Source organism: Tachyglossus aculeatus, chromosome X1 (genome assembly GCF_015852505.1).
Source record: "Tachyglossus aculeatus isolate mTacAcu1 chromosome X1, mTacAcu1.pri, whole genome shotgun sequence".
Lineage (NCBI taxonomy): Eukaryota > Metazoa > Chordata > Mammalia > Monotremata > Tachyglossidae > Tachyglossus > Tachyglossus aculeatus.
The window spans coordinates 109,992,108-110,004,608 of NC_052101.1; the positions used below are offsets into that span (position 1 = coordinate 109,992,108).

The window sequence follows — 12,501 nt, forward strand, 5'->3', positions numbered from 1 at the left end:
GGCCCTCAAAATCATCCTCTCTACCAGACAATTTCACTCCAAGATCCTAAACTGATGAGCACTGAGATACATTAGGAATTAAGTATACAGGCTAGGCACCTGAGGAGGGAATAGGAAAGGACTTGACAGTAAGAGCCAAACATACACTATTTTCAGGAGAATCAATTCAGTATCCTGCTTTAAGAAATAGCCCCTGATATAACTTGTAAAGCCCTATGTTAAGGAAAATTCATACTGCAGAACTCTCACCCATTTTGATAGGCGAATGCACACACGTACTTGTGCCCAAGCAGTTTCTTGTGACACTGCAGCTCTGCCCCCAAACAGGCTTGCCTTGTTAGATGAGTGTTCCCTATTAACTCTAGTTAAAATGTGTACTGAAAACACATGTTCTTGGCACAAACGGGTGTATTCAAAAATAGACTTCTCTAGGTTATCAACATTAATTGCAAAATGTAGATCGGGCTTAATTTTCTGTTCTGATGCTTGCATCTTACACATTCTGCTTAATAAATTCAAGACAAGCTAATGCTGTAGGTCCAGTAAAGAGGCATTTAAATGATGCAATCTACTTACACTGTAAAGCTCAATATATGATGACTGCAAAAAAAAAAAAAAATGAAGGTTTGTTTTTTGGGGGGTTTTTTTTTGAGGGGGGATGGTGGTGGAAGAGAAGGTCTCCGGTATATGCTTGTAGTCTACCAAGTTGCTTTTTTCCAACTAGATGAAATTACAAAGAGGGATGTACTCAGATGGACTGATCAACAGGAACAGGCAAGGAGTGAATTTTAATATTCTAGAGTTGAAAACTTTGGTTTAGTTTGCAGAGTATCTGAATACTTTCCTTTAATCATAGTCAGTTATTTTTAAACGTTGCCCAAAATGTGATTATTCTAGTCAATAAGCACACCAGCATAGACGGTATAGTGCTCTGCCCAAAGTAAGTGCTCAATAAACACCACTGATTATTACGGGAACAGAGCAACACAATCTAAGTGCTTGGGAGAATACAACACAACAGAGTTGACAGACACATTCCCTGCCCTCAAGGACCTTACAGTTTAGAGGGGGGCATTAAACACCAACTGCATCAGATTCAGGGACTTAATGTAGAAGGTCTTCGGAGGAAAGTGTAAATTACTTTTGTATCATTTTTGGATGAGGATCGTGAACTGGGAGACACGGACTGTGTAATTCATTTTTGACACTAATTCAGATACATGGGAATTATTTCAAGTAGGTCCATCAGGCGATTTGTGGGGTTTCTTTAAGGGTAGAATTTCTCAGCTTTGAAAAAGAATATTGATTCTTTTTTCAGAGGCTGATTTAAAAAATATTCATATGCACAGGTTCTTCACGAGCATATTTTGGGCTGTCACTTTTACATTTCAGAAAATTAAGATGGGGAACCAATCTGGCAGAAGTGTTTGAATCCTCAAGGAAATGGTTTGGAAAAATATTCAATGAACAGACAAAAATGAACTGTAGAAGAAGTCATACTCTGCGGATTATAATTTTACAGTTATCAACTGCCACTGTTTGATCAGTTACTGATTGAGACGGGCAAACAGATTAGGAAGCTCACCTGGTTCTGAGTCTGAATTGCCTGCAGATAGCTCGCAGAGGGTCGATGGCATAAAAACATTTTTTTTTGTTACTGTCATCAGGATGGTGGGGGGTGGGGAGAGGTAAGAAGCAGGAGGAAAAAAAAGAGCATGAGTGAGAGAGAGACAGACACACATGGGATTATTTCCTTCACTCTGCAGTGTCCATTTTTATAATATACAAATGTGTGAATGATATTAAGAAGATTCTCCATCACACACACTGTATTTAGGCTAATAATGGTATTTAAGCACTTACTATGTGTCAAACACTGTTCTAAGCACTAGGGAAGATACAAAATAATCAGGTCAGACACGGTCCCTGTCCCACACAGGATTCAGCAGCATGGCCTAGTGGACAGAGCAGGGGCCTGGGAGTGGGAAGAACCTGAGTTCTAATCCCGGCTCCACCACTTGTCTGCTGTGTGACCTTGAGCAAGTCACTTCACTTCTCGGTGCCTCAGTTCCCTAGTCTGTAAAATGGGGATTAAGACTAAGCCCCAGGTGGGACGTGGACTGTGTCCAACCTGATTACTTTTTATCTACCCCAGTGCTTAGAACAGTACCTGACATATAGTAAGCCCTTGTCAAAATGCCATAAAAAAAAAGAGTAGGAAGGAGAAAAGATACCGAATCTTTTTACAATGAGGCAACTGCGGCACCGAAAAAGTTAAGTGACAAAATTAAAATGAAGTTAAAGGTCACAGCATGCATGTGGCGGAGGAGGAATTAGAAACCAGGTCGTCTCAGGCCCGTGCTCTATCCACTATGCCTCCCTGCTCCTACAGTACTACATATAGCACCTATAATAAAATCGTTGTAATGTGGTGTCTCACTCCTGCAGGGTTATATCTTTAGGACTACTATTCAATTTGATTTTACATCTTGCATCCAACTTTCAGTGTATTCAGGTGTGAATTATCCATAAAGTACATCCTTGAGGACTCTTCATTCTTATCTTGCTTCTACATCCTGCTCACCTTTGCTCACTCCAGGAGTCCTACTGGGTGGGCAGAGAAAGGGAGAAGATGAAGATGAAACTCCTACCATGCTTACTTTTCTATCTGTTAGAAGCCCGATGAGGAAGGAGGTCAGAACCACTGGCTAAAATGAGTAGTTCTGGAAGCTGCATTAATTCCTGCCATTCCCTCTAACCACTGGGCACGGACAATCGGGAATTAACTGGCAGCAGAATGGCCTAGTGAAAACAGCACGGGACTGAGAGTCAGAGGATCTGGGTTCTAATCCTGGCTCTGCCACCTGTCGGCTGCGTGACCTTGGGCAAGTCACTTGACTTCTCTGTGCCTTAGTTTCCACATCTGTAAAAATGGGGATTAAATCCTACTCCCTCCTACCTAGACTGTGATCCCCATGTGGTACAGGCATTGTGTCCAAACTGACAATCTGGTATCTATCCCAGCGCTTGGAAAAGCACTTGGTACATAGCATAATTATTATTATTTTGCAACTGCCAATATTTCAAGGAAAGTATCTATATTATAAAAATACAGTCCTCCAAAGTATAGCCTACCAAAAGATTTCTGGCAACTATAGACACTCCATCACCGACTTGACTCTCTATGTGTGTCTTTCTCATCTCTGCTACACACTTATGGAAAAAGTGATGAAAGTCAATAACAGGTGGGTGACAAGGAATAAAGATGGTGGATGGAAAGGGGGTTTCGAGGCACGACAAAATTTGCAGGGTAACAATGACAAAATTTTAGCATGAAAGCAACCAAGGTACGGTTTAAGAAAGCACATGCAACTTATACATCTGTGACTCTCCAACTGCTGAAAACTTCTCTGTAAATTGACTGAGATTCTGTTTGTTTTTCAACAAGGGAAAAGAGACCCCCCTCATATGAAAAGCTCCACGCTGAGCTGGTAACAGGAGTTGGATAGCAATAATGCAGTCAAACAGAATGGGAACAACAAGAAACTCAGACAAGAGAGCAGTGGCTTGATTTGGTAGGGGAGGGAGGGTGTTTGGGTTTTTTTTTTTTTAATCTAATGTACCTGAAAAGAAGGGCCTTAAACCAAGCCTCCAATCAATGGCATTTATGGAGTGCTGTGTGCAGAGCACTGTACTAAACACTGGGGAGAGTATAGTAGATGTGGTACATGACAGCCACCAGAGAATTCTGGTGGACAGCTTCAGGATGATACAAGATCCTTGAACTGAAACGGTCTGGAGCTCTGACATTCAGAAAGACTCCGGAGAGAGTCAAAACAACCCTGCCAAACTCTGTCCTGAAAGGACATGAGAGGAACGAGTTTATCAGTAGCAGTGCCCACAAGGTCTTAACTAATTTAGAGCATCTTGAGCGCTTCAAGGGAAACGCAATTTTTCTTTTTTGGTCAGGCTCATTTGACCTAGCTAGGACCGCCTAAGAGAAGCAGCGTGGTCTAGTGGAAAGAGCACAGTCCTCGGAGTCAGAAGAACCTGGGTTCTAATCCCGGCTCTGCCACTTGTCTGTTGTGTGACCTTGGACAAGTCAAGTGGCTTCTCTGTGCCTCAGTTACCTCATCTGTAAAATGGGGATTAAGACTGTGAGCCCCGAGTGGGACAGGGACTGTGTCCCACTCGATTAGCTTCTATCCGCCCCAGCGCTTAGTACAGTGCCTGGCACCTAGTAAGCGCTTAAGTACCATACAAAAATCCAGCAAGTCCCATCCTGTCCATTCTTAAACACTGAGCAGCATAAAGAAATTATACACCATTCACACCCCGACTACACCGACAACCTCTCTGAAGCCATGGAATGGGAGCCATGTGTCCAGGCTAATGTGTGACCTGATTAAAGTACCGCAACTCTAGGATCAAAATGCCCTCATCTCCAACAGACACTCGCCGGTGTGTCTGTTTTTTTTTTAATGGTATTTTTTAAGCACTCAGTACTTGCCAGGCACTGTACTAAGCACTGGGATAGATACAAGACAGGTTGGACACAGTCCGTGTCCCACACAGGGCTCACAGTCAATCCCCATTTTACGAGTGCGGTAACCGAGGCACAGAGAAGTCAAAGCGACTTGCCCGAGGTCACACAGTGCAGACAAGTAGAGGAGCCAGGATTAGAACCCAGGTCCTTCTGAATCCCTTGCCCATGTTTCATCCACTAGGCCACGCTGTTTTTAGTTATGAGGGACAGCTTGACTCCCTCCACTCGCCCCACCAGAGTCCTCCACAGTGAAATTCCTGCACAATAACTCTGCCACCTGTTCTAGCAAACTGGCCCTACTGAGAGCTCACCTCCTCCAGGAGGCCTTCCCCGACTGAGCCCCTTCCTTCCTCTCCCCCTCGTCCCCCTCTCCATCCCCCATCTTACCTCCTTCCCTTCCCCACAGCACCTGTACATATGTATATATGCTTGTATATATTTATTACTCTATTTATTTATTTATTTTACTTGTACATATCTATTCATTTTATTTTGTTAGTATGGTTTTCTTCTCTGTCTCCCCCTTCTAGACTGTGAGCCCACTGTTGGGTAGGGACTGTCTCTATATGTTGCCAACTTGTACTTCCCCAGCGCTTAGTACAGTGCTCTGCACACAGTAAGCGCTCAATAAATATGACTGATTGATTGAAATGCAATATTAACGTGGTTCGGAAAGAGCTACAACTTTGCTGCTTGATAGAAATGGTTCTTGGATTTACTTTGTCAGGTGCAGAGAGGCACAGAAGAAAAACACACTTGAATTACTTAAAGTAATAAAGTTATTAGACAACTTTCACCTGGATATGAAGGAGGAAACTGGGTTAATGATGAAGTCCTTTCACGCTTTACAGGAGGACAGTAATTTCCATCTTCATGGTCAGAATCTGCAATAGATAATGAGACGAAAAAAGTTAGGTTGTTTTCCTATTACTTCCTTTCTCAAGAACTAGCGGTGTAGGGTCTAGATAATAAGACTAATATAATTATAATAAAAATAAATAAATATTGGCATTTATTAAGTGCTTACTATGTCAAGCACTGTACTAAGTGCTGGGGCAGACGCAAGATAATCAGTATTTCCTCACCTCCAGCTTCAGGACTTGAACCATCAGCTGACCTCTGAAAAAAGAATCATCACAGACAGTAAGAAATAGTCGCACTGACACAGTAGCAAATTATTTCATTTTAATGGCGTTCCAAAAACTGATACTACTAAGACACATCCTTGAAGTGCATTACTACTAACACTGCACCAACTTCTCCAGTTCTTAAACTAGGCACCCGGGGAAAATGCAACTCTTTCAGATCAACAGACGATCATCTGGGTAGTGACAGAAGTAGGAGAAAGCCAGCTGGGGCTAGCCCATCAGGGGGTGGAGGTTTTTGACCGAAAAATCAGGTAGGATAGACGGGCTCAGCAGGCATCCCGAAAACAGCCGGCTAGTGTGGACGGCCAAGATCGCAGCAGCCTCCAAAGCAGACGGCCTGGCAACCACCTACTGGTATACGGTGCCACAGCCCTGGCACTAAGCTGTGGTCGCTTTACCCCCCGCTCACCTCACCTGCCAACCTCACTGCCCCACTGGGAACGTGACTGGCAGGGATAACAGGGTGTGAGTGGCCACCGGCAAGGGAATCAGTTCCTTCGGGCAGGTGCTCGGCCCTGATGTCTCAGTGCCCGGAGATTCCATCACCAGTTAATGGAACTACCAGAGGTGTCTACTGTGCCCTGGGGAAAAGTAGCCCCCCAAAATAGCGCAAAAATAATTCAAGACTACGCTTGGCTCCCAGCACTGAGCTCTTTTCACTAGGCCAAGCTGCTTCTCTTATCGCAATAGTCTTCTCACTGGTCTCCTTGCCTCTAGCCTCTACCCTCTCCATTCTACACTACTCAACTCAGTTCGCACCTCTCCTCTCCTCAAAACCCACGACCGGCTTCCTGGGCCTCTTTGCTTCTAGACTGGAAGCTTGTTGTGGGCAGGGAATGTTGTCTTATCTCTCCACCACACTGCCCCACCTTACCTACCTGCTCTTCACCCACTATTCCTCAACCGTTGTCTTCGTTTCCCCAAGCCACCCTTCTAGCTGTACCTAACTCACGATTCTCCCACCTCCCCACTTCCCTCGCTCAGTGTCGGCCCAGCGTCGGACCACAGCTCTCCCCTCGTTAAAATACCTCCTAAAATCTCACTTCCTCCAAGCTTTGCCTGACTGATTCCCCACTCCCTGAGTCACATCACTCCTTCAGTCAATTCTAGCACTTAGGAATGTATTTACACCCTTTTTTTTTAAAAAAAAATGGTATTTGTTAAGAACTATATGCCACGCTGGGGTCGATATAAACTAATCAGGTTGGACACAGTCCATGTCCCACATGGGGTTTGCAGTCTCAATCCCCATTTTACTTGTCTGCTGTGTGACTTTGGGCAAGTCACTTCACTTCTCTGGGCCTCAGTCACCTCATCTGTAAAATGGGGATTGAGACTGTGAGCCCCATGTAGACAGGGACTGTGTTCAAAGAAATTTGCCTGTATCCACTCCAGTGCTTAGTACAGTGCCTGGCAAATAGTAAGCGCTTAACAAATACCACAATTATTATTATTTTTCAGATGAGGTAACAGGTACACAGAGAAGTGAAGTGACTTGCCCAAGGTCACCCAGCAGACAAGTGGCAGGGGCTGGGATGAGAACCCAGGTCCTCTGACTCTCAGGCCCGGGCTCTATCCACTAGGCAATATTGCTTCTCCTTAGCAAACCACATATGTATCTTCCAAGCACTTAGTACAGTGCTCTGCACACAGTAAGCACTCAATAAATACGATTGATGATGATGATGATGATATGTATCTGCTCAACTCACTTACTATGACCACACTGTTATTATTTGTACATTTGTCTCCTCCTGTTGGAGTGCAAGCTCCTTGTGGACAATATTGTTAGTCTGTACTTCTCAAGTCAAGCCCAGACAATTTTTATAATAATAATAATAATAATAATTATGGCATTTATTAAGCACTTACTATGTGCAAAGCACTATTCTAAGCGCTGGGGAGGTTACAAGGTGATCAGGTTGTCCCACGGGGGGCTCACAGTCTTCACCCCCATTTTACAGATGAGGTAACTGAGGCCCAGAGAAGTTAGGCGGGTTACCCAAAGTCACACAGCTGTCAAGTGGCGGAGCTGGGATTTGAACCCATGACCTCTGACTCCAAAGCCCGTGCTCTTTTCCAGTGAGCCATGCTGCTTCTCTAGCAAAGGGAAGCAAGTACAAAATAACCTGTTTGTACCACGATGCACTGCTTCTTTATCCTATGCCCAAATAATAACTGTGGCATTTGTTTTATGGTATTAAGTGCTTACTATGTGTCAGGCATTTTTCTAAGCGCTGGGGTAGATACAAGGTCCATGTCCCACATGGGGCTCACAGTCCAAGTAGGAGGGAGAACAGTTATGCAAACCCCATTTTACAGATGAGGTAACTGAAGCCCTAAGAAGCTAAGTGACTTGCCCAAAATCTCCCAGGTGGAGCCAAGAGTAGAATCCAGGTCCTCTTACCCACTGACCCTCACTCTTCCTAATAATAATAATAATAATGATGGCATTTATTAAGCGCTTACTATGTGCAAAGCACTGTTCTAAGCACTGGGGAGGTTACAAGGTGATCAGGTTGTCCCACGGGGGGGCTCACAGTCTTAATCCCCATTTTACAGATGAGGTAGCTGAGGCACAGAGAAGTGAAGTGACTTGCCCAAAGTCACACGCTGCTTCCCTGTTAAACACTTCCAGTGTGCCAATCGTTGTGCTAAGCACTGGAGTAGATACAAAATAATCAAATTGGCCACAGTTCCTGCCCCACACAGAACGCACGGTTCTAAGGACATGGGGCTAAGTCTTGCACATTCAAATATCAACCTGCTTACACTTGAAATACAACTCTCTCTGCTAGGGAACAGAGAGACCTACTGTCACTGCAATGTAACCCTGGTCCACCAGTTTAAGTCAAGAAATGGGAGAATATCCTGAGGGGAAATCACCAAGACCTACGGCAAAATGAGATGAGGGAAATATGTCCTTACTGCTAGACTTGACTTCAGAATTTTCAGCCTGTAAATTTATCAGAAATTAGTCCACACAGCTGAGTCTTGCCTTGGTAACACAACATTTCTAACACCCTGAAAAACAACTTGTAAGTAAAGCTTAGAAACCAAGCACGCCAAATGGATAAACCAGCGTGGCTATCATCTTTAAGAGAGTTCAATGAAAAATCATTTCCCCCCCCCCCCGAGATACTAAGCGTCTAAACAGAAAGCAGGATGTTTATCTTTCAGCAGATAGTGCTGGCTGAGTATTATCACTTCTCTCAAACTTTAAGTGAGGAACTACCCTTTATAACTTTCCTCCACAATGGTCTCACTTCAGTTTCACTTTACATGGAACCTACAAAACTCACCATATGAATATTCCGTCCTGCCTGGCTCCAAAACTGTTTACCAAGACAATCAAAAAAAAAGTACAGCTAGGCATGGATGAATGGAAAATTCCACCCCACATTAATTAGACCACAGAAAAGACGGTGTTACAATCAACGTTCTCCTTCTGTTTGTTTCTGTTCAATGATGCTCAACTGACCCAATGGATCCAATTCCCAACAAAGCGCAAGAAAACCTGACATTCCGATTGCTGGCAACAGTGCCATTGTAGCCACTGAAGAGAGGGCCCGAAACATTGTGTTCCCTCAGACCTATCCCAAGATGAAAGCACCTAATGGAATTTGAAATATTAGGCAATTTTCTAATTAATGCATTTTATATCAAACGGGCCAATAACCAGTACAAAGAACCTTCAGCTGTGAAAATTCCTTTTCAAATGCTTCTGTTTTCTGGGAGGCTGTATGTTAGGGTTGAAATAAAAGCATATCCCCGGCTCCCATGAGGGAACAACCCATCTTGTTTGATGGCTTACCCCACGGGTACGCTCAACTGGTCCGAGGTTCCAGTTGAGCCTGGCGAGCAAGAAAATCTCCCGGCTCCACCTCCTGCATGCTGGGTGATTTGGGGCAAGTCACTTAATTTACTCTGTGCCAAACACTGGGGTAGATGCAGGATAATCAGGATGGGCACAGTCCCTGTCTCCCAGGGGGCTCACATTCTAAGTAGGAGGGAGAATTCTGTTTACTGACATTGATGCCTGTTTACTTGTTTTGATGTCTGTCTCCCCCTTCTAGACTGTAAGCCCGGTGTGGGCAGGGATGGTCTCTACTGCTGAATTGTACTCTCCAAGCACTTAGTACAGTGCTCTGCACACAGTAAGCACTCAATAAATATGATCAAATGAATGAAAGAGGAACTGAATCCTCATTTTACAGATGAGGAAACTGAGGCACAGAAGTGGCTTGTCCAAGGTCACCCGGGAGGCATGGGGCAGAGCTAGAACCCAGGTCCTCTGAGTCCCAGGCCCATGTTCTTCCTACTAGACCACACTCCCTCCTTCCATCTCCCCCCCGGGGCTGAGATTAGGCAATCAACAATATTTGGATTTAGAGGAAACTCTGCTAAGAGTCTATGGTAAATTTGCAAGGTGTGGAAGAAACCCCCCCGAGCAGAAAACAAAGGAATTGTTGAAAGGGGGAGGCAAGCTAATTTAGACATGGATGTGGCCAATTCTGATGAGCTAATTGCCCCTCATTCGGAGTCCAACAAGGACAAACCGATGCCCGATTACAAGATGCTGAAACGAATGTAGTTCTAGTTTCTCCACTACCACCTACATTTGGGTATTAAAGCCTTGCATACATTTTCATGAAAGCAGGTGAACTTGGTGCTCAGAGGTAGCCTGCAGAAACGAAGAGTGCTATTCGATCTAACTTGGACAAATTCTTCACCAACGTGGAAAAAGCACAATAGTCAGCAGCCTCCTGAAAAGACCCGTGATATTACAACTCTTCGTGCATTTAAAATGACGTTGCTATGCTTTGAGCCACTCTAATAGAGATATTATATAACCGTTTACTGACAATAATCATTACAGAATGTAGAACATAAAGGCATTTCCTTTTTCTTTTCCAGCTGGCCTGGAAACAACCCTAATTTCCAAACAAACCCCAAGAAGAACTCAACACTCACAATTCAACCGCATTTTCAAGGAACATGATCCGGTTGTATTGCAGAGTAGGCCTGTATAACCGTGACTGAAATTATGCAGTGCCCACATTCCATCAACCAGAAGGCTGTCAAAACTTGGGACCTTCAGTGAAATGAGGAAAGAAAACAGGAAAGAAATTTCCTCCTGTTCCCAAAGGGAAAGGCTTTGTTACAAGCAGAAGGATCCTGTGATAATTCCTACAGATGGCTAGATAAATTCTGAGTGTCATTTTTAAAGGAGAAGTGCAAGCAATCATACCTACAGGCCTTTTTTTTTATTATTTGCAGAAAGCTAAATTATATCAGCCACTCTTGAAATTAATCCAGCCTTTCCTCTCCCTCCAAATGGCTACAACGTTAGTTAATCCAAGCACTTATCCTAACCCGTCTTGTTTACTGTATCAGCCTCCTTGCTGACCTCCCAGCCTCCTGTCTCTCCCCACTCCAGTCCATACTTCACTCTGATGCCTGCATCACTCTTCTACAAAGACGTTCAGGCCATGTTTCCCCACTCCTCAAGAACCTCCACTGGTTGCCCATCCACTTTGGCATCAAATGGAAACTCGCAGAGCACTGTACTAAGCGCTTGGGAGCACTGTACTAAGCGCTTTCTTCTTCTTCCACTCCCTTCTGCATTGCCCTGACTTGCTCCCTTTATTCGTCCCCCCTCCCAGCCCCACAGCACTAATGTGCATAGCTGTAATTTATTTATATTAATGTCTGTCTCTCCTCTAGCCTGTGAGATCGCTGTGGGCAGGGAATGCGCCTGTTATACTGTTACACTGTACTCTCCCAAGCGCTTAGTACAGTGTTCTGCACTCAATAAGTATGATTGACTGCTCACTTTCCCAGAGTGTTCAGGAAATGAGCCAGGTGAGAAATATCACTTTGAGAAAAACGTCTGTGAGGAAAAGGAAAAACAAAGAAAAAAAACCCACCACACACCAAACATACATCCCTCAAGAAACAACTCAGAATTCACTGATTCACTGTAATAGTGGTCAAAAGTCCAGGTCCTTCTTTAACAAGATAGGGTGCGTTTTCCTGAGACAAAATGCAAAAATTCCCTATAAACCTTTGTAACAGGTTCATAGTATTAATAACCTTCTCAAGTCCACATATTAAAGCTTATACCGAGCACAGCATTTGGAGAATTTCACCCAGAGTGTGCTAAAACTGTTCCCCCAATTCAACAAAGAAGCACTGAGGAAAATGAGCACCTCAACAATTGTTCGACCAAGAGTCTTTAAGACAGCCAAAGGAGTGGTTATTGGTCAGGATTGGCCCAATATAGAGGGGTTTGAAGAAATTCTGAATGGCTCTTCCTTCTTTCCTCTATTTCCTCTAAAAACCAAGCAAAAAAAATCTCTGAGTGGGGGGGGAAGAGAAATACTAAATCTTTCCACCAAGTAGGTTTAAGATTCGGGTCACTTCGATTTGATCACTCAAATGAACAGGTCTTGTGAAATTAGTCATACTATGAGTACCTAATATGCATATGGGGGAAATCAGGACATTTTCCCAAGTGTTTGGTTTAGGAATACGCCCATATTGCTACTGGAAGAATCTTTCAATGGCCGTGCTAACTCGCTTTAGAATTACCATCTTGAATACAATGAATCTCAGAAAGCATAGATTGTTTTTCCATTTAATCGATGATATTTTTGGACATCTATTAAGCGCTAGGCTCTGTACAACAGAAACAAGCCCATGCGCTCCTTCTCTCAAGAAACTTACAATTTAATGGGAGAGACAAAAATTGTTAACCAAAGGGAAGCAGAGGAAAAATACAGACAGCAGGAAGCAAGACAAACA

The 12,501-nt window shown here is 43.8% G+C and overlaps 1 protein-coding gene across 10 annotated transcripts in view; it reads right to left on the reverse strand.

Annotated features, from left to right (window-relative positions):
* RANBP3 (RAN binding protein 3) overlaps nt 1-12,501 on the reverse strand; it is a 100,081-nt gene that overhangs the window by 35,584 nt on the left and 51,996 nt on the right. For 6 of the 10 annotated variants that reach the window (XM_038771752.1, XM_038771745.1, XM_038771746.1 and 3 more), the window contains 3 exons: nt 5,632-5,665; nt 5,344-5,430; nt 1,586-1,657 (listed from right to left, as the gene is read on the reverse strand). In XM_038771752.1, coding sequence (XP_038627680.1) covers nt 1,586-1,657; nt 5,344-5,430; nt 5,632-5,665 — 193 coding nt within the window. The remainder of the gene's footprint in view (nt 1-1,585; nt 1,658-5,343; nt 5,431-5,631; nt 5,666-12,501) is intronic. The other 4 variants (XM_038771751.1, XM_038771748.1, XM_038771753.1 and 1 more) reach the window with 1 other exon arrangement.